Consider the following 22,601-nt stretch of genomic DNA (forward strand, 5'->3'; position numbering starts at 1 on the left):
TTTAGTATCTGCCTTTGTATCTTAAAAAAAATTTCTGTCTTAACCTAAAAATGTTAGATGAAGTAGCACATTCCCTAGATTTATTTAAGAACACAAGATTTGTTTAAAGTGTGTTGCAAGTTTTAGATGCTGATTATGCAACACTCCAATACCAGAAACTAATCATGCATAGTTTTGTTAGTAATGATTTTAGGTAATTTAAGACCCCCTTTCATAATTTCCAAAAGGCAAATGGTAATAGGTTGATTCTGCTCTATTGATCACGTATATTCCAAACCTGCTTCAAAGCAGATAGCATATGTTCCATCTGAACATATGTCTAAATTATTAAAAGAAAGTAAGAAACTTCAGGAGAGAACAACGAATACGTTAGTCATTAGCAAATAATATTTCATTTTACCTTTTCTTTAATAGAATCCAAAATGTCTGTAATCTTTTGCAGTTGATAATTATGTTCACCAATCTGAAAGCACAAAATTTCAGAAGAAATGGTTACTGTAGCAGAACAAGTCTGGTTCACTCCATTTCAATAATTGGTTTTGAATTAAAAAAAAAAAAAAAAAACTACGCCAGCCCAGAACAAACAGAGATTGTTCTATAATGAAGCTGCCTTTTACCTGCTGCCTTTATCATGCTACAAGAATCTGAACAAGGTAATGTTACAGGTTCCTTGGCTGAATTTTAAGCTTGATTCCAAAACTAGTATTAATAGCTACATAGTTTTTCAGCTTTATGAATGTTTAAGATACAGGTTAACTTAAGAGAAAACTCCCTTAGGAAACTCTAACATAATACTATTCAACCAGATGTGACCTTCAGATCCTAGATCCAAACTGACTCTTGAGACATCAAAGCATTAAAAGAAAATATCTCCAGCAACATCTGCTGTTCAGTCAGTTAAGCATCTGCCTTTGGCTCAGGTCATAATCCCAGGGTCCTGGGATCCAGGGGGCTCTTTGCTCAGCGGGGAGCCTGCTTCTCCCTCTCCTTCTCCCTCTGCTACTTCCCCTGCATGTGCTCTCTCTCTCTTTCTCAAATAAATAAAAGAAAAGAAAAAATCTCCCACTTACAACCTAAAATGATTTAAGTTCTTGAACCAACATGATATATTATCAATGAGTAGAAATCATCATCAGAAAAATATATGTACCTCTCTTCGTTATTATGGATGTCCTGAATCTAACTAAACTTTTAAATCCTTCAGGATTAAAACATAATCTCTTGCCTCACTCGTATTCCACTGCCACCAGCGGACTTGGCGGCCAAAGGGAAGAAGCTAGCCACTGCCATTCATCCCACCCTCCGTTCTGCCCTGTACTTCCCCCAGTGCCAGTCCCAGCCCCAAAGGGTTACAACATCGCACAGAGTCAGTGGCAGAGCAAAAGCGCTGGCCCTGCAAGAATGCGGTCACAGTGGGAGCTGAACGGCCCAACACACCCACGGGGATTATAACAAGGACACTTGCTTCACCACGTGTGAATATGAGACAAAGGAAAAGACAACAACAGTTTTTCAAAAACTGGTCAGTGTGTTTGAGACAACAGACCACTGTGGTAAAACTAGTGCTTCAAGATTCAGGAACTTGAACTTCACTCGGTCCTGTAACTCTAAATACTGTGTCATCAGGAAGAGCCTAGAATAAAGATTTCCTTCTCGAATCTCAGTTGTTACTCCTGCTACTATTGTTGTGGCTGCAGCTGCTGCTGTTTCTGTTCACGTAAAAATGATCAATGGACAATAAGAGAAGATGTAAGACAATACTTCTAAGGTAGTTCTGGGCTGTTAGATAAATCATAAACTAAAACATAAATGTTTAATATAATTTCCAAAGGGAAACATTAAACTTAGAAGGAGTTTACTATTAAAAATGGTATGATTACATTTTCCATGACTGAAACTCTTTATCCAACATGGCTGAGGAATTATTTAAAATGAAATTGGTAGATTCTCACCTGTAAAAATACTCCCAAGACAGCTAGTCCATCTGGCTCGTGAGCTGCCTCAACAAAGCTGGGGTATTTATCTGAATTCCAATGAACAACATGGAGCTGAAAGGGACACAATTCAAAAAAAATTTTTTTAAATCCTTAAAAACATAAATGAAAATGAAATATTTATATAGATATTCTGGGTTTGTGCACACATGTGTATAATGTATTCTTCACAGAATCCTCCTTTTTGCTTTTGTCTAAAAGCCAAAGACAAGTACCATGGCCACTTAGAGTCTGTGGTATACTATAGGAAGGTCTACAGCACAAGTTAGAACGTTCTGGAGCATCCTGCCAAGCCCCTCTGGTCCAAGCAATCTCCAACCATTGCTCCTGAATGACTTAAGGCTCCTCCCTAACCTTCCACGGGTGGAAATGCAACAGAGCAGCCTTAGGTCAGATCTCGGCTGGTAGCAGAGTCCAGGAAACAAGCTTAGGCTCACAGGAGGGGGGAGAAGTCAACTGATGGTTTGTAGTAACAATCCTGCTGCTAAGGACAGTACTGATTGTTCTTAAAACTGCCTAGTCAGATGTTCATTTCCATACCCGAAGACTTTTTATGACTGGAAAAAGCAAATTCTCCTTAGCAGAACTATCTTAAGCAGTATTCACACATGTGTTACCTTCTAGAATTATGTTCCAATCCTTTGCTGATAGTAAGTTTTAACGGGGACAAAGAGACTTTGTCTAGGAACAGGAACTAGGAACCAGGCACATCTGAGGATGAAAATGAGAAGCAGTTGGTGCTACTGAGGTGGGAGAAAGGAAAGAAGGGGAAAGGGAAGGAGTTGGAGGACCTGGAACTCTAGAAAATAGAAAATACACCTACTTCACAACCCTGCCCTCTTGCAAGTGGTGTCCTGCAAAATCCAAAGTGGTCCTAAAAGTTCTGCGACTGTACACAGTACCATGTCCCAAACACACAAACAACCGTGAAAGACAACTGTGAAAGAATAACAATAAGGCAGAAAACCCCCTCGGGGAGATCTTCAATCCTGATTAAGGGGAAGAACACACTACAATAGACACCAAAGGGCAGTGTGCCACACTCAAACAATTTGGCCATGATCATGAGCATGCCATGCTGTCCAAGAACCCCTGTACGAAGGACTGACCTCAGATACAATATCCTTTCAGTGAATCCTTTGGGCACCTCAGGGGGGAAACACATATGAAGGGCTTCATGCACAAGTCACCTTTCTAGCTGTCTCTTAAAAGAGAGAACTGAGTATGTTCAAAGTCATGGTTTTAATCCCATGCTTTAAATATAACTTATTTTATAGGCAACTAATATGGGGGAATTTCTGGATAAATAAGAATTATCACAACCAGTGAGCTACAAAACTATGAAACACTCCACCATCCATAAACAATCAAGGAAGGCTGTGGGATATACAGATCAAAAATACAAAGGTGGATCCCTGCGGTACCATGTTCTAAGTTGGTGTGAGATAGGTGGAGGAGGAACGAAACCTGGAAAACACTGGATGATGAAACAATTCATTTGGCTCACATAAGGTAAAGACATTCCACTCTAAGGGAGGGGCTGAAAAGAACATTAAAATTGTTTTAAATGGCTCTGTGCCAATCCATCAGCTCACTTTGTAAGAGATGACACCAAAGAAAGAAAAAGAAGTGAAATGATGTCTTTAGGTTCACAACTGATTAAAAAAGGAATATGTAACTAAAGAGAAATGAATCTATATATCCTTTTCTTGGCTAAAAAACAGCAATTATTTATGGGTGCCTGGGTGGTTTCAGTCAGCTAACCCCCTTCAGCTTCAGCTCAGGTCATTATCTCGGGGTCCTGGATAGAGACCAGTGTTGGGTTCCCTGCTCAGCAGGGAGATTGCTTCTCCCTCTACCCCTCCCCCCACTTGTGCTCCCACTCACTCTTTCAAATACATAAAATTGTTTAAAAAAAAAACAAAAAACAACAGCTATTTAGAATATTATGGGAAACTAGAGCAAGAAAAATCTTTTTTTTTCTCCAAGTCTTTATCTCTCCCACATACCTTGCCTAATTAGCACCAATAGCTTCAGAGGGACCGATACCACTTGTATTAGCATTCATATTTGGTTTTGCAGGGTTTGGGAGTTTCTTTTTAAGATTTTATTTATTTATTTGACAGAGGGAGAAGCAGACTCCCTGCTGAGTATAGACACCTCCTCCCCCAACATGGGGCTCAGCACCAGGACCCTGGGATCAGGACTTGACCTGAAGGTAACCACTTAACCAACTAAACCACCCAGGTGCCCCACCATTTGTATTTGAATTAAAACTCAAACAAATAACAAATTCACATTTCCAGACCAACAATGACAGCTTCAGTGATTTAAGCAAATGACAAGAACTCATAGCCACAACAAAACCGGAAATGAGAATATTCTTCCCTATTAGAAATAATCTTTTTTTTTAAAAAAGATTTTATTTATTTATTTATTTATTTATTTATTTATTTATTTATGAGAGACCAGGAGCACAGGGAGGAGCAGAGAGAGGGAGAGAGAATCTCAAGGACACTCCGTGCTGAGGACCCTGAGATCATGACCTGAGCCAAAATCAAGAGTCTGACCCTCAACCACTGAGCCACCCAGGTACCCCAATAATTTCTAAATTATACTATTATTCAACTTTAGCATTTTAACTGCATATTATTGATACGTAAATTATGTTTAACCTGCCAAAAATCATCATTAATATTAAAATTATAGTTTTACTATCAACTACATATTTAATATGCTTATTATATAATCTGTACAAACTGTAATCAGATGAAGTTTTAAATAGGGAGTGGATTATTAGCCTACTTTTTATAGACACACAACTCTTAGGGTAAGGTTTTTCCATGATTTGAACACTTTAATCTCTCTCTATAATGTCACAAGTCATGAGATTAGACTCAAAGTTAAATTTTTATATGGTACATTCTAAATTCCTTTCATTTCTTTTCTTCTTCTTCTTCTTCTTTTTTTTTTTTTAAGTGGATACAACTCAATGACAATCATGAAGTTAGGTACAAAAGTGGCGGGAAAAACTAATTAAGAATCATTTCTACATGGGTGCCTGGGTGGCTCAGTGGGTTAAGCCGCTGCCTTCGGCTCAGGTCATGATCTCAGGGTCCTGGGATCGAGTCCCGCATCGGGCTCTCTGCTCAGCAGGGAGCCTGCTTCCCTCTCTCTCTCTGCCTGCCTCTCTGTCTACTTGTGATCTCTGTCAAATAAATAAATAAAATCTTAAAAAAAAAAAAAAAAAGAATCATTTCTACAGCTGAGCACAAAGGGATTCTTTTTATCCTGAAACCAAATGTGATTCCCAAATACCTCCATCTCCAGCCTGGACATCTTCCTTAAACTCCAGGTCTGTACCTAATGGCCTTCTTGAATGTGAGCCTAGAATATCTAATGGACACCTCAAACTTGATGTGTGTGCAAGAGAAAGTCAGCTTCTCTCTGCAACCTGCTCCTTCCTGTACTTGCTCATCTGAGTAAGTGGCAGAAAGATCCTCATGTTTGCACAAGCCAAAGTCTTAGGAATGTTTCTAGATTCCTCTTTCTTCTTCCTTCAATCTTGCTACACTTTTCATTGGCAAGTCCCATGGATTTTCTTTCCCAAACATATCCCGGACTCACCTAGCTCTCTTTACCTCCACCACCTCCATAGACCAAACCACCACCCTTGCTCATTTGAAATACTTCCATAAACTTCTAACTTGTCTCCCCATTTCAACATTTGCCTGACATCTTTTCCACACAGGAGCAAGTTATACTTTATAAAATATAAAGTAGAACAGGACATTCCCCTGCCCAAAACCTTCCATTGTCTTTATCTCAATACATCAAGGATAAATTCCAAACTTCTCACCATGCCCTACAAAGCCCAACAAGACATGGTCCTTGCCTGCCTCTCTAGGACACAGCCTATAACCTCTTCTCATTAATTCCAATCCCAGAAGCCAAAGCCTTTCGCTTCCTAAACATGCCAACTTCATTTCAGCCTGAGGTCATCTGTATTTGCTGTTAAGCTGTATAGATTTGGTGAAAAGCTGTACAGATTTTCTCATGGTGAGTTTTCCTATTTAATCATACTACCAGATCCCATAGTATTGTTCCTAACAAAGAATTTACCATATACCATTTACTTATATGTTTATTGTCTACTTCTAACACCCCATCAATCCTGAGGTCTGACCCAGACTTCCTCATTCTCCATCAGCATTCCTATCTCCCACCAGAAACAAGGACCCCCTCCTCTCCCTCTCTCTCAAACCTAATCAATCAACAAATCCCACCAAAGCTGCACTGGTCACCAGCACTCCAATTAACTGAGCTATAGTCTATTACCCGGAACGTCCCGCAAAGCCTCCTCCTCGCTGACTCTCCTTATCCACTCCTGCTTCAACCCAATTTATGCTCAAACTGTAGCATGAATATTTTTAAAATGCACATATGATCACTTCACGATTCAAAGCCAGTTAATGGCTTCCCACCGCACTTAGAATTAAGTTCACAAGCCTTACCATGATTGATCTTTGTAAAATCAGGCTCTCCAGCCTTTCCAACTTTACCTCTGGCATCTCTCCACTTCGTTCTTTGTGTACTAATTCCACTGGTCACTCTGTTCTTCCAATATGTGACTACCCACCCAAGTCCTCACACTTGAGTCTAGGCAGGGCCCCTACTGTCTCTGCCTTTTGCCTGGCTCACTCCTGCTCATCCTTCAGGTTTAGGGTTGAGGCCTCTTCCCAGGGAAACATTCCCTGGCTCATCCTTACTTCCTTCCAGCATGAGTAAGCTGGACAAAGATGGGCGACATGGTGGGGTCACGATGACTTCTTAAAGAGTGAATGATTCATGAACAAATAAACAAATAAAATAAAAAACAACCTTAAACACATATTAAAGAATATACAAAACTCTAGTCAAAGCTTTATCTGTTTCAAGAAGGAAAGTCTACGAAGATGTCTCTTGCTCTGTAGGCAGGACTCTGAGCCTCTGGAAAATTTCAGGATAGGACTGCCCTTTTCAAGAAGCAACTTGCCAGCTCAGATAAAACCTCTCAAAAGTATACTTTCAAGTTTATGACACTAGGAAGTATAACTATAAAGCAATGTGACTAAGTTTTTTTAGTTGCTTAGAAAAATTACAAAGCAGTAATCCAAAGCCAGCTCAATCCCCAGAGAAACTTTCAGATTTAGAAAAACGTGTTCAATTTAGAACACAAAACTTCAGAAAGCAACATGAAAACTATTCAGCAGATGATATAAACTGAGGCACCACACAGATTCAGGAGTCCCACTTTCTATATTCTTGGCATCTTTTATCCAGTGCCATGGAACACTTTGGATATACAATTTATTCCCTCCTGAAAACAGAGTGGGTCCCATATCCTAAGCAATTGGCCTCAAACAAGTGTTTTAAGTAGACACATAGATGTTTTGGTTGATAAGCTCAAAGAACAGATGTACGTGTTAATGGAAGAGCAAAACTGGAAAGCTCTCTTGGCTGGATTTCTCTCAGCAGCAGAACTATAAAGGAGTGTCTCAACTCCACAGCTTAGTAGCCATGAGAAAATGAAGAAAAACTTTATTTGCCTGGTAATGCTCTGATTCACCTAGACAACTCATAAGCCAAATTACTGTCACTTAAAAAACTTTGGTTGCATCACACAATAATTCACTCTCATCTCATGGAAAAGTTGAGTGTTAGCAATATTTAACAGTATTAAAACTGAAAGTATATTATGCTTTGTCATTTAACAGAGGATTAGAAAAAGTAGAGTAGTATTAATCAATGTAATTACAAAGGAATAACTTCTCAATTTAAAAAAAAAAGTCAATGAATGCTTTATTGCATTATCACTTCAATAATTAACAGAGATTCCCTTTTATACCTGTAAATATAGAGGTAGGGTAGAGTTTAGAAGAGTTCATGTCTTTGTTTCTTTTCCCTGTAAGGAACTTTGCCATTTAATATCACTTCTACAAAATATGATATTAGTATACACCTGTGTCTGGACCAAAAAAGTACACAGTTGGGCCCAAATCAAATGTCTCTTTCTCTGCCTTCTCCCTGGACTTTCAGGAAACACAACAGATATTCTAGAAAGAATTTATAAGTTGGTATCAGACAGACGTGAGTTTAAACCCATCTCAACTGCTTCCTAATTGGGTAAATTATTAATCTCTCCAAACCAGCTGTTTACTCATTTCTAGAAGGAGCACAATAACCCTCATCTCCCAGAGTTGGTGTAAGGCTCAGAAGGATCACGTTTATAGCTCTAATACTGATAAACTCTCCTATTGATGGAATAAAGCAATATCAGACACTGATTCCTAATTGGCTCAGGATCAATTTGCAGTCAAGAGAGTTGTCAGCTGGGTTCCTTATACCCCACCACCTAGGAAACCACTGAATCATGAATATGTGTCCGATGGCTTACCTCTGCAGCGTATCTCACTCCATCCACCACGTGTTCAGAGCCGTGATCATCAGCAGACCCCCAGTGAAGGTGAAACTGTCGCAAGCGGTAGCTTCCAGTGAGAGGACCCCCACGCAGAACTAAACGCCAATATATTTCAAATTGTTAGCAAGAAGAAAATATTTACACATGCCACTATAATCCACATCATCTCCCTGAATTATTCAACATGTCCATGTCCACCATTTATATTTTTATAAATGTGTCATTCAGTTTGCAGACAGGCATACAATTTTTAGGTGTACAAGGAATGAATACAAACATTTTAAAAGGTTGGAGAGTCCATGATACACATTTTTATGAGACATCTGGGAAATCACAGTGGTTTGGAAAGTAGAAGAAATTAGGAGTTCCTAAAGCAAAGAATGAGTCTGTTTATTGGAGGATGTCAGCCTCTCTGAATTAGGATGTGATATGTCAAGAGGGCCACCTTGAACTTGGGGAAGTAGCCCAGAAGCAATGGTTAGAGAACAGGTTCCAGCACTGAGAAGACTGCTCTTACTCTGTGATCTTGTATCAACTCTAACTTCAAAGCTATAGCTTTCATGTCTGTCGCCTCAAGATACTAAGGCTCCCTCCTCCTAATGCTGTTTTGAAAATAGAAGAAAAGTTGAATACAAAGAACTTATCACTGCCTGGTATACAATCAGCATACTGGACATGTTAGCTATATTACTATTCTATTGTTTTTAGGATGACTACAAAAAAATGGCCAAGAAGCCCATCTTCTGTACTTGAATTCTAACTTCCCACGGAAACCTGGAATACAAGGCAAAATTAACTCTTTTTTTGGCAACAGAGTCATATCTTAAGTATACAGAAACCTTCTTAAGAGAAAACATAGCTCTAAACTGTCTCCTCCTAATTAATTTTTATTGGGCATGTTTAAAAGATATGGGGGGATAAGAAAGCATTGGGTGTTCAGTATACCATACACATTACTAATCTCCCATCAACAGCTGACAGAAGTGTTAGATTGTGAGCTGCAGCCTTAATAATAGTTTGATATAAATGACCCTCCTCTTCAGAGATTTCAGATAGGGAAACAGAGATACAGAGTTAGAGATATCTCAAAATTGTCAGGAATGATCCATCTTAGATAAGAAACAAAAGATGTTATGGGGCTCCTGGAGGGCTCAGTCAGTAGAGCATGTGACTCTTGATCTTAGGGTCGTGAGTTCAAGTCCCATGTTCCACAGGGAGCCTACAGAAACAAAAGATGTTAAGGTGTATCACGTGCAGTTTTCTACACACAGCAAGGGGAAAAAGGGAAAATACATTTGTCTAAAGCACACCCCTCGTTGAGCTTTACTGTGGGAGAGAAATGATCCAGACTGCTGTCTGTATTAACCAGTACAACTGAACTCATTTCTTCCTTACTCAATTTGACTCAGGCGAAGTTGAACATCAATGATGAAGAGTTACTGTGGTTGGGATTAGCAAACACGGGAATAGTCCCAGATCAGCTACTGAATTATGTGATCTTCCAAAACTCACTTAATCCTCTGTGGGCGTCAGCTTTTTTGTCTCTATTTGTGTTCGTTTGTCTATTTTTAATTAGGAGATTATAACTTCTATAATTATCAAAATTACCAAGGAAAAATACTGAACATGTGCAATAAAATTTGGGAGGATGTTGAATGACTGGAGGTTTCTTTAGACTATTTGGATCCAGATTTCTTTACAATAAAGATAGCTATTTCCAAAGATCTCTGAAAAATAAAAGAGAAGCATTTATATCAGACTCGAGGGCTTGCTCTTTAGTTAGTTGCACTGTTACAAACAGAGTAGTTATACCGCTTTGAGTCTCCCACCAACAGTGTTCATGAGGGTAGAAACTCTGACTGGGCCCCTGCTGGACCCATCACCTAAGCATGGTAACTATCACAGAGCAGATGCATGATAAATATTTGATGAATGAATGAATAAAATATTTGATCTGTCTTTAAACAAGCAGTCAAAGATGATTCACAGATAAATTAATTTAAAGGGCACATTTGCCTAAGTGACTCCATTCAGCATGGATGCAATGGCATTCCAAATGAAAAGAAATCATTTTTTTAAATTTTTCCTTTTTTCTTTATTTTAATTCCAGTTAGTTAACATATAGTGTGGTATTAGAATTCAGTGATTCACCACGTACATATAACACTCAGTGGCCGTTACTTCAAGTGCCCTCCTTAATGCCCATCATCCATTTACCTCATTCCCCCCTTCCTCCTCCCCCACAGCTTGTTCTCTGTAGTTAAGAGTCTTTTATGGTTTGCCTCTTTCTCCGTTTCCATCTTATTTTTCCTTCCCTTCCCCTATGTTCATCTGCCTTGTTTCTTAAATTTCACATATGAGTGACAGTCTGTGATAATTGCCAAAGAAATCAACAATTCTATTGTCCTTTTTTACCCCCTTACTGTAGCATAATAAGAGCTGAGCTGAAACAAAAAGTCATTCCCTCACAGATAAAAAGCAGATTAGAGTCATCAGTGTGGAATTAACTTTGGGAGAAGATGCAAACAAGCTGGCTCAAGAGAAAGAAAGTGATATCAAAAACACACAGGGTTAGGGAAACATCCAAGAATCGTGGTTGATCTCTGGAAAGCCTACTCAGAATCCAGGGTTTAAAGCCAGATTAGCATAGCTCTGCTAGTTAAGCAACAAAGATTGCCTTACACTCTATATATCTTACTCCACATGTGAGTGTTTCATCTACAATATCCAAACTGGGACCATAATCAGCAAATGTCTACTTATGAAGGAAGACATTCTCTTGAAGCAGAGCTCTTTTGAAGAAACACGGGTTAGGGAAAAGTGAGTCAAAATATTAAGTAAATATAAATTCACTGACTTTGAGATAGTCTGTAAGAAAATAATGAAACTATAGTATGAAATGAATACAGGCAACAAAAATTATTTTTAGGGAGAATGACTTCGTGTTTTCAAGGGTCAAATCATTCATCTTCCTCTGCAACTGAGATGAGTAAATAAATATTATTGTCTCCATCTTATATGTGAAAACAAATAATCATTTCTCCAAAATCACCCTTGGTATACATGTCCACTTATTCTTTCATTCAGAATTTTTCTTAAGTCTATTCCAAATAGAATACTCATATAAGAAGTCTGCAGAGATTAAGAAACCTGAGTTAAATGCCATAAAAGTTTGGGAAATTTTTAATATCTTAGTAAAAGGGTCCTTGTCATTTGTGATATGCTGCAAAGACCAACAATGTTGTGAAACTAGAAATGTATATGTTACTCCCTTGAATTTGACTTTGTTAGAAATTTGCTAACCTTACTTATTTCATGAAACTACACTGTTGTCAGTGGCCTTAAATGATAAGCAAGGCTTGCAACAAAATCAGAAAAAAAAAATGTAATAATTAACACACTTGTCTATGCATGTATTTACTGCCTATCCCACCAGCATACAAACTCTTTTAAGGCAGAATCTCTCTTGTTCTTTTACCATCTTCAGTGCCTAGGACAGTGTATGCATCAGTAAAAACCACTAACATAAAATAGGAAAAAGACCTCATCTGTAGAAGCACTTCTCCATAGACTTTGGTTTATAAGGTGGGCTCTGAGTAAATGACCTAGGAATTGCTAAAGAACATGTTCTTATGACTCTGAATCTAATGAAATTGTTGCGTGGTAAACAGTTCTCTGAAGTAAAGCTATGTGAACAGCACATCTCTATTTTGCTTGAATCTAGGAAAAGAGGAACCAAACAGCACAAAACTGTCAGGATTGTACCGTGAGAGAGAGAGACCAAGGCCATAAATGTTTCCGGTCCCCAGGGCCTGAATTCTTTATGGAACCAGGAAAGTCTTCATTCAATCTGGCTTCTTTTGTTCTTAGCATATGCACACCACGTTACTCTCTCATTGCTCATTCATTCAATGATTCTGAAGAGCTTACTTATGGGCCTGCGACTGTGTTCAAGGCTAAGTAAGTATGGGATGCTGAGTAAGGTCATCCCTACCCTCAAGGAACTTAGAGTCTGGTGAAGGAAATGTCATTACACTAAAGCTTTGTAATGTCTACACTATCACAAATCAGCAATTCCGTTTCCTGCAGATCTGGGCTTCTGGGAGGGATCACACAACTAAGATATCCTTCCCCCAGATCTTTTTCTGTTTTGTTTTGTTTTCTTTTCTAACGTATAACTTCAGATCTTGTGAATTTGGTTGATTTCACGTAGTTACCTAGAACAACATAACTAGACCTTGATAACTAGACTGAACTGAGAAATTAATAATTTCTAGAGATGAAAATTAAAGAATAAACACTGAACTCATCAAGTCACTGGTATTCCTAGGAGGCCTTTCTTAATGAGAAATCAGCTTCCTTTTGATATCTTTAAAAAATTTCAGCACAACATATCTCAGATATGATAAGGATACAGACCTGTTATGTATTCTGTGTTATTATTAGTAGTTATTAATAGTTGTTAAGTGCTTACTATATGCCAGGAACTCTCATTTATTAAAATAAAAAATTAGTACAACAGCCTTTAAAAATTAAATATTCAAATAACGAATAATCCACTAATACTTAGGTGTCAAATGGTAAGTATTAATTGATTTCTGGTGGTTTGAATTTTATTGGGACTTCACCTATGTAGACTAACGTGTCCTGTACCATAATGCCATATCAATTTTCTATGTCCTCCAGGAAACATCATACCAAAAAAAAAAAAGTTAACTGAAACACACATTTACTGAGTACCTATTGTGTGCAAGGCACCATACTAGACAGATGAATAAGACAAAGCTATTGCCCACAGGGAGTCTTCAGCTGAGTGGGAAGAGAACCAACCAGCAGTTACAATGCAATGTGGGAAGTTCTGTGATAGGACAAGTCTGAGGTGCCACAAGGAGAGTTGTGGGGCCAGTCAGGTGAGATTCCCAGAGCCAAGATCCTGTCTGAATACAGAAAGCCCAGAAGCTACGGTGAAAATGCCCTTGTCTTTCCTTACCAGATTATTATTTCTCCTCTACCACAGCCAACAGGCCTTCTTCCCCCAGAATTTCATATCCTCCTGCCCCCTTTTTACTTTTTTTTAAGATTTTATTTATTTATTTGCAGAGAGAAAGAGAGCACACAAGCAGGCAGAGGGGCAGGCAGAGGGAGAGAGAGAAGCAGCCTTCCTGCTGAGCAAGGAGCCCAATGCGGGACCTGATCCCAGAATTCTGGCATCAGGACCTGAGCCAAAGGCAGACACTTAACCAACTGAGCCACCCAGGCACCCCTGCCCCCTTTTTAAAGGACTATTAAAATTCTAATGGGTGACGCACCAGAGGTTAACCACGCGGAATGCAACTTCCCAGACAAAGAAGCCCTACAAGGACCATGAGGAAGGTTTCATGTCTGTGGTTTCTTGATTGGTGGGATTCAGAGTTAATTTTGGTCAAGAATGTCTTCTTTACAAAATGGAAACTGTTTTCTTCAAATCAAAGTGGTTTGCTACAGAAAGTATCTTTGTGTTTTTTGTAGTTTACCAAAGAAAAAGAAAAGCTAACAATTTATTTTAACTATAGTGGTTTCTACTTTTTCACTGATTTAATACCCAGAATAACCATGAAACATTCTCTTTTATCTTGAGAAAAAAGAATGAGAATCATGACCCATATTTATGTAGTTTCTGTCTCAGAGGGTACTAAGTACTTCACAGACATTTCCAATTAACCCTGGTAATTTCACTGTGATCTAGATAAGAGGGAAACCTTCACATCGGGGAGAGAGCACACATTACCAATCACAGACACAGTGTCAAATCTGGAAACACAAACAAACTGATTCCCCTGGGTTAACCCAAAGTAGAGGGAAAACAGGAGGAAGAGGGAAAGAGACAGGGAGAAAGAGGAAGAGAGAAGGAGGGAGAGGAAGGAAAAGAGAGGGAGAGAGAAAACCTTAGTCATCATCAAATAGAGTAGGAATTTTTTATGACTAAGGCAGCTCTCATTTATAAATAAAAAACTTTGGGGTATCTGGGTGGCTCAGTCGGTTAAGCATCTGACTCTTGGTTTCAACTGAGGTCATAATGTCAAGGTTGCAAAATCAATCTCCACACTCAGCAGGGAGTCTCCTTGAGATTCTCTCCCTCCCCTTCTGCCCCTCCCCCCACTCATGAGTTCTCTCTCCCTCTCTCTAAAATAAATAAATATTTAAAAAAAAATAAAAGCTTAAAGCTTTAGATGAAGTACAATTAATCACTTCTTACTCTAAAACTAGAAGTGGATAGCCTCAAGTTTTCATGTTTGAGATATATACAGTATCAAACTATGATTATGGATGGTGTAAACTTTATACTCAGGAAGCTTAGACTATTTACAATGTACCCATCAACCATATCTACTAATACAGTTTCATAAAACTGAGGGCTTGAAGACAATTGAATATAGTATGTAAAAAGCGAGTTCCCCTCTCCCCACCGCAAGTTAAAAATACCACGTCTTAATCTTTCTTTGTGCATTTTTCCTCAATGCACTGATGAAAATACATCTTCTATGAATTTGACATATATGAGAAATTTTGTGGGCTTATAATTTTTGCTAATGATATAGTATCACATAAATACAGAATATTATTACTAACCTAAATCTGACTTAATGAATAAATCTTCTTCCAATTTAGGATTTTTATAATTTAACTATATTTTTCATTAATAGACCAAATACAGCATTATCCTAATATTAGACTAAAAAATAATTTGTCAGAAGCCTTAAGAAGTATTACAAAATTTGATTCTCTCTAATCTTCTCTCTCATCCAAACTTTAAACTGGATATCATCCATTCCTTGGGAGTTGATAATGCTTGAAGAAGGATTAAATGTTCATTTTAGGGAAATTCTCTCTTTCTACTTCATCTAGCTACCAAATTAACAAGTAAACTAAAGTTTTATTTGTTTGGTCTATGACTTATTCACAGTGTGAAAGACATTATCCTATGAAACAGTCTAATAAAACTTTTATTACAAGCTCTAGTAAAGTACTGATAAGAAACACACAATCCATAGGTATTTTAAATATGAAAGATAAGAAATCATAATCATCGAAGACCCTCATCTCCCACCAAAAAAAAAAAAAAACCAACCTGATTTGTCCTCTGTGTCATCAAAGTCAACGCTGAAGGAATGGCCACTATTACTGATGATTTTGGCTGAGTTTGCATCATACTTGATACTAAGAGGTCGCAGGGAAGAGTCATATTTCACTTCTTTGGTTTTAATCTCAATCGGAGATTGCTGATCCCCATCAGCAATAGGGAAAAATTTATTCCAATGAATAGGACCTTAAATATATAGGGCCAAAAGAAAAGAACTAATTAAGTTACTTTCTTTACCAAACAAGTGCACTGTGCTCCAGTTGAAGGAAAAACACATTAGATCATCATCTTCAGGGCCTTTATATCTAATTTTTTTTTAATAAGACTAGTTGCTTTTATTATGGGTATGAAAACCTTCTGGTTTGCCTTAATTCATTTGCAGCATTCAATTAACCCTTATGGACAAAAAGCATGTAAGTTTTAAAAAGTACTTTCTAGGGATGCCTGGGTGGCTCATTCAGTTAAGCATCCAACTTTTGGTCTGGCTCATGATCTCATGGGTCATGAGATTGAGCCCCATGTCTATTGGGCTCCCCACTAAGCAGGGAGTCTGCTTGAGATCCTCTCCCTCTGACTCTCCCCCACCCTCTGCATGCACGTGTGCTCTCTCTCTCACTCTCTCTCTCTCTAAAATAAGTAAATCTTTAGGGGAAAAAAAGTACTTTCCAAAGGTACCTTTCTACCAAACTACAAACAACAGCACAATTCATCACTGAAAACAATGAGATTCCGTTTCAGCTCCAAGAATGATCTGTGATAGCTCCAGCGGTCAACAAGTTCATGGGATGAAAGAATTAATGGAACTGAGAAAGCTATGTAGCAAAAAAAGGGTTCAGTTCTATTCCTATTTCTTTCTTCTATCGCTCACTGTTGTCCTCAGGTGTTACCCAAGCCTCACTCAGTTGCCTCTGATGTGCAACAGGAACACTAAGGAAATATAGAAATTTTTCATAGAGCATAATCCAAATAAAATAGCTGCACCACATAAGGAAATGCAAGATTGTTGATTATCTTCAGGGGAGTCAGGTAACAATTTCTTTCTTTCTTTCTACATTTCAGAAGGGCCTTCTGAGGTTATTTCACCAGTGTTACATTTGAATTCCTACACAAGGGACAACTGTCATCCTGATCCTCTGCTCAAAAAGTCAAAATTGCATCTAGTTCCCAAGCCAGACATACTTGGTAAACTGACATGAACCAATAAGCGGGCAATTCCCTTGCCTACACTCGTCATTTCTCTGGGAGCCTTGATTCAAGTTCTGCCTCCACAAATCAAGAGCAAGATTGCAGCTTCAAGTAACCTCTAACTCATTTCAGACATGAGTAGTCACTTTATAGGTTAGAAGCTCTTCTTGTCTACTATGCCTGCAATTCACGCAATAACCACCAGGGTGGCAGAGCACAGGGCTACTGACCAAGCTTCTCCCTGTTGCACTAGATTTCTCTAACGTTCAAGTACTTATTAAAATGACATAGCATGACAATTAAACATTTGTTACTGACAACAACAACATTTTTTTTAAGGTTTTATTTTTTATTGGAGAGAGAGAAAATATGAGTAGGGGAGGGGCAAAGAGGGAGAAGCAGGCTTCTCACTGAGCAGGAGCCAGACCTGGGGCTTGATCCCAGGACACTGGGATCATGACCTGAGCCAAAGGAAATAGCCCAACCAACTGAATCACCCAGGCGCCCTACAACAAATATTTTTTAAAGATAAGATTTAGAATGACATTTCAAGAAATGCAAATACATCACAATTATCACCAGCTTCAATCTCCAAACCTAATGCTCCATATTACTCTTCAATTTTGCAAAGGAGAAAACTTATGCTCTTTCCTTCGCATATGTTTCAGGTATAAAAAGTCAGAGCATGACTATGTAACTATACACACAACTTAAAAGCTCTTCTCTTACGAACTGACACTTTGGACTTCAAAGCAACTTGAACATCAAAAGCCCTTGCCTACAACTTATTACAGAAAAAGCATTATGTTTCCTGATTTATTAAGTACTCCAGTTTACCTTTCTAGTACTTTCTCTGTGCAATCTAGTCCTTGCTTTAAGTGAAAAAGTTTTCCTATCTCACTGTCACCAAGTATGGCTTAACCTGATGAGAATTAGATTTTGAATATGTGATGCATATAGCACAAAATGTTGTTGACCTTTTTCTTTCTCTTCCTAATTCCTTTACTCTCCTATTGCCAATCCTTTATAACAAGAATATGTTAAAAGCAGAGGCAACCCAAAATAAAATAAAAATAATCCCACTTTGCATAAATTATTCAATATCATCTATTAACCACCATAGTTTAACCACCTTTTTAAAAATTTTTCCATCCAACTTTAAACCCATTTAAACATAGTTCTTAAGTAGAGATATATAGTGATTCTTCCACTGATTCAAGAACTTTTGAATATCTATAGAGACATGTAGTTTTCAGTAAGTGTCACATTCCCTAACCTGAACCAATAAAACTATCACAGGTTAGTGCAAGAACTGTAAGTTTTTGGCGAAGGTGGACCCCCTTCCCAATGCCTCAACTCATGGTGTTCTGTTTTATCATTGCTACTATACCCAGTTTAAGTTTCCTTTCAACTGCTAATTCACTGCTTCTGTCAGTGTAAACAGAAAACAAGCAACCAAACTTGCCTGGTCAGGTTCAACATATTTCCAGTAGGATTTGGCCACAGTTGATCTACTTACAAGTATGGTCCTTAGAAAGCTATTGCATCTAAAAGCAGGAAATGACCCTATAACTCTTAGCAGAAATATAAAATCACTCCTTGGTAGCGGCTTTTCAGAGATAATTTTTTTAAATTTCTGAAGATGAGCTCCATTGGAGCCACTATTTTCTAATATATAAAGAGTGATCAGTACTCACTGACTGAAAACACTCTTTTTCTTCCTAACTATCGTGAGGGCACTGTCAATACCCAGTAACTATTAAATAACAAAAATTAAAACCATTCCAGCAGAGAGGGAAATTAAAACAAATTTGTTTTGTGTTTTCCCCCCAAACATAAATTGGAAAGTAGCAAAAGTATGAGATTATAATTATAGTTTTAGTCAAAAAGAAATTCACCTAAATTACACCTTTTATTATTAAAGTTCTAAATTTCACCTGCTGCCATTTTTAAACTGGCAAGTCAATCATAACCTCAAAAAGGCTACAATGACAAATGAAGCTTTTCTGTTCCTTTGTGAAAATAAACTTTCTATAAAATTTGACTGTATGGTACTGTTCAATAATATACATGTTAATCCAAGAAAGTATTATTATTATTATTATTCACAGATCTAATTTTGACAGTGATTCACTATCAGGCTCTCTTGGTGTCACTTTGCAGTTATTTCAAATAATTGAAAAATTATTTCAAATAATTTTTTTTAGGATTTTATTTATTTGTTTGACAGAGAGGGAGAGAACACAAGTAGGCAGGGGGGAGGGCTTCAGGCTCCCTGCTGAGCAAAGGCCCCCCCCACCCAATGCGGGGGCTCAATCCCAGGACCCTGAGATCAGGACCTGAGCTGAAGGCTTAACCCAGTGAGTCACCCAGGTGCCCCTCAAATAATGGTTATTTTGATCATTTAGTATATAGAAGAAAAAAAGTATACATTTTATTATAACTGTCACTCCCATCAATAAATACATGTTCACCAACATGCTAAAATTTGAATAATCCTGTCTCTGCAAAGAGAGTGTGGGAGAAAGAGAAAGGGTGAAGAAGTAGCCTGAAGTATAACTTCATTTTTTCAGAAAGAACCTAAGTCTTCCTAAAGCTAACAGTACCAAATTGCCATGGCAATATTTTATAGTAATAATTTTAAGAAAATTGCAGTATTTTGGTTGCCAAGAAGGCAACTTCAATCTCCAGGGTTGCAATTCAATTATTAAAATTTCTTAAGTATAGCTTCAAATGTTTTGCATGATTTGTTTCCTCTAGGTGATAATTAAAAAACTGAAAGCGAACTTGTCCTCAATTCATTAAAGTATGTCATCAGACTTCTAATCTCCGTGCCTTTAACTGATAAGTAGTTAACTAGGGAAAGTGCTCGGCTTTTCAAAGGAAAGTGAATGGACGTGTGACGAAGATTTCGGGGTCTGGGGAATCTTCACGCGGCTAACGCACGCCAACTCTCACCCCCACCATCAACACCCGCCAAAAGACGCTTTTCCTGTCTACACAAGACTAAGCCTTCCCTCCACTTCCTGCATTCAGCTTTGGGGAAAGCTGCCCAATTTAAAGAGGAACCAAAAAGTTCCTCGCAAGTGCGGGATCAGCAGTGCGTGTTCCGTCCCCCACAGCCGCCCCCCGAGCAAAGCCCTCCCTCCGACCTGCAGAAGGCGCTCACCGTTGTGCTCGCCGTATCCCCAGCTGAGCCGCGACATGGTCCCTCGGGTGGGAGGCAGAGGAAGATGTGGCAGGGCAGCGAGAGGAGGGAGCGAGCGGGGCAAGCGCGCGAGCTGGCGGAGGCGGTGGCCAGCCTAGGGAGGGTCCGCCCGCCGCCGCCTGGCCGAAACGGAGCGCTGAAACCTCGGGGCCAGGGCGCTAACGACCTCGTCCGCCAGGGGGCAGCAGCGTGCAGAAAGGAGGCCGCACCTCTGAGGGCGACCCGGGGCGGTGGCGCTGAGCTGGGTGCAGGGGCAGGAGTTTTAACTCCAGGGAACGAGAGTGGGCTTGATAGAGAGGCAGAGGGGAAGGGTGGGAGGAGGCAAAGAAAGAGAGAAAGGTTTCCAGAGGGGGTTTTCTGCCCCTGAGAAGTAGTCACCCCGGGAAAGGGTCGCTTAGAGGGCTATCCTGGGAACGAATGAAATCACCTGAGCCTGAAGCTGTCAGGCTGGGAGGCGGGGCTGCTCATGGAGACAAGGTCGTTGATGCTGGCGGTGGTGGTGGTTACGAGTACAACACAATAATGACGATGGCAACAGCCACAGAAATAATTTAGTTGTTATTCATTAAAGGCTTACCATAGGCCAGTGTCTGAACCAAGACATCTACCCACATTTTGCCATTAGATCCTCAACATTCCTTTGAGGAAGATATTATAATTGCCCCAGAGGCTTAAGAGAAGCTAAGTAGCCTGCCCCGGTCACGCAGCTAATAGGTCAGGAGAGCTCCTACTAAAAAGGGTCGGCTGTCCCTTCCCTTCCCTTCCCTTCCCCAGCCTGGCTCTACGGTCCATTCATCCTGTTCCCTTCCTGTCTCTCACTCTGCAGGCTGTGGCTTGAGGAGTGAGGGTACCAACCTGACTATTGATTCTTGGTCCAGAAGTTCTGCTGCCCTTTTGTCCCCACTGAGAGGAGGGTGTTCACTCTGTCTTGTCTTGGATGCATGGTAGGCTTGCTGTCCCAGGGATGAAAGCAGAGCTGAACTGACTCCAGAGCCTTGAATTTCTGTCCTAGAGTAGTGGGTGTTCTGGGCTCAGAGTGAAAAACAAAGAGAACTCTGAGACCTGCCAGGATTATAATTACTGTTCCAGCTGCAGAAGGGTTTGAGTGGGGTCAATTTGAAATTTCAGACTGAACTGTGCGGTGTTATTTATGGGCAGACTAATGCAAAGAACTTCTCCATGGTCATATGAGCCTTCCATAAGAGATGTAAGAGTGGCTCTTCAATGATCAACATTCACTTTCTCTCGCCATCCACACAGCAGCTGCTTAATGTGGTAATTGCAAATCCCAGGAGGGTACCTCTTTTGGTAACCACTGTACTGTTTAGGGACCACTAAATAAAGATCAATTTGAATAATTCTTCTTTAGACCTGACCTAAATACCCCATAGTGCAGCCTGCACTTCCTTCTGCTTCTGTAAATCTTAATGAGGTTAGAATGCAATGGGAAAAAATTTTTATACAGCCATAAGTACAATAAAATTTATGCTCCTCTTATACCTAAGGGAAAGCACAAGCTTTCTCTTCCATATTCTCTGGAACAATTGGGTTCATTTATGGTGGCATAATAGTGGCCAAATTTTCAAAGTTTTATCTATATTTCACTTTCACTACAAAAGACAAAATACATATATGTATATATTTATAGGCAAACATATATTAAAGTACTGTGCTCCAAAATACACAAAAATTCTTGAAAACTCAACAATAAGACAACAAACTGATGAAAAAATGTTCCAAAGACCTTAACAGACATCTTACCAAAGAAGATATACACATTGCAAATAAGCACATGAAAGATGCTGCACATCATATGTCATCAGGAAAATACAAATTAGGACAATAATGAGATACTACTACATACCTATGAGAATGGTGAAAATCCAGAACACTGGCAACACCAAATGTTGGCAAGGCTGTGGAAGTATAGGAACTTCCATTCATTCATCATGGGAATGCAGAATGGTGCAGCCACTTTATTTATTTTTTTAAAGATTTCACTTATTTATTTGACAGACAGAGGTCACAAGTAGGCAGAGAGGCAGGCAGAGAGAGAGAGAGGAAGGGAAGCAGGCTCCCTGCAGAGCAGAGAGCCTGATGCAGGGTTCGATCCCAGGACCCTGGGATCATGACCTGAGCCGAAGGCAGAGGCTTTAACCTACTGAGCCACCCAAGTGCCCCTATTTTGCTAATTTTTTAAAAAAAGCTATTTATTAGAGTAATTTTGGGTTCACAACATTGAGAGGAAGGTACAGAGAGAGCCCATAAAATCTCCAACATGCTTAGCCTCCTTCATTATCAACTTGTTCCTCCAGAGGCTATATTTATTTCAAATGATGAACTTAAAGCCTTATCACCCACAGTTCATAGTGTACCTTAGGGTTCACTCTTGGTGTTTTATATCCTGTGGCTTTGGACAAATGTATAATGACATGTATGAATCAATGTAACATATGGAGTATATTTTTAGAAAAGGAGGGGATGTGGTAAGGAGAAGAAGGAGAGAGAGAGAGGGAAAGAGAATCTTAAGCAGGCGTCATGCCCAGCACAGATCCTGATGCAGGGCTCCATCTCACATCCCTGAGATCGTGACCAGAGCTGAAATCCAGCATTGGACGCTTAACTGACTGAGCC

General features: G+C 39.2%; 1 protein-coding gene across 1 annotated transcript in view; it reads right to left on the reverse strand.

Moving 5' to 3' along the window:
• Window positions 1–20,079, reverse strand: part of CA13 (carbonic anhydrase 13) — a 30,963-nt gene extending 10,884 nt beyond the window's left edge. Inside the window, exons 1-5 of the mRNA XM_032869099.1 lie at window positions 19,929–20,079; window positions 15,563–15,760; window positions 8,431–8,549; window positions 1,953–2,048; window positions 401–463 (exon numbers count right to left, since the gene is read on the reverse strand). Coding sequence (XP_032724990.1) covers window positions 401–463; window positions 1,953–2,048; window positions 8,431–8,549; window positions 15,563–15,760; window positions 19,929–19,965 — 513 coding nt within the window. The 5' untranslated portion in view covers window positions 19,966–20,079. The remainder of the gene's footprint in view (window positions 1–400; window positions 464–1,952; window positions 2,049–8,430; window positions 8,550–15,562; window positions 15,761–19,928) is intronic.
• Between the last annotated feature and the right edge of the window lie 2,522 nt (window positions 20,080–22,601).

This window comes from Lontra canadensis, unplaced genomic scaffold (assembly GCF_010015895.1).
Source record: "Lontra canadensis isolate GAN:19392208 unplaced genomic scaffold, GSC_riverotter_1.0 scaffold37, whole genome shotgun sequence".
Classification (NCBI taxonomy): Eukaryota; Metazoa; Chordata; class Mammalia; order Carnivora; family Mustelidae; genus Lontra; species Lontra canadensis.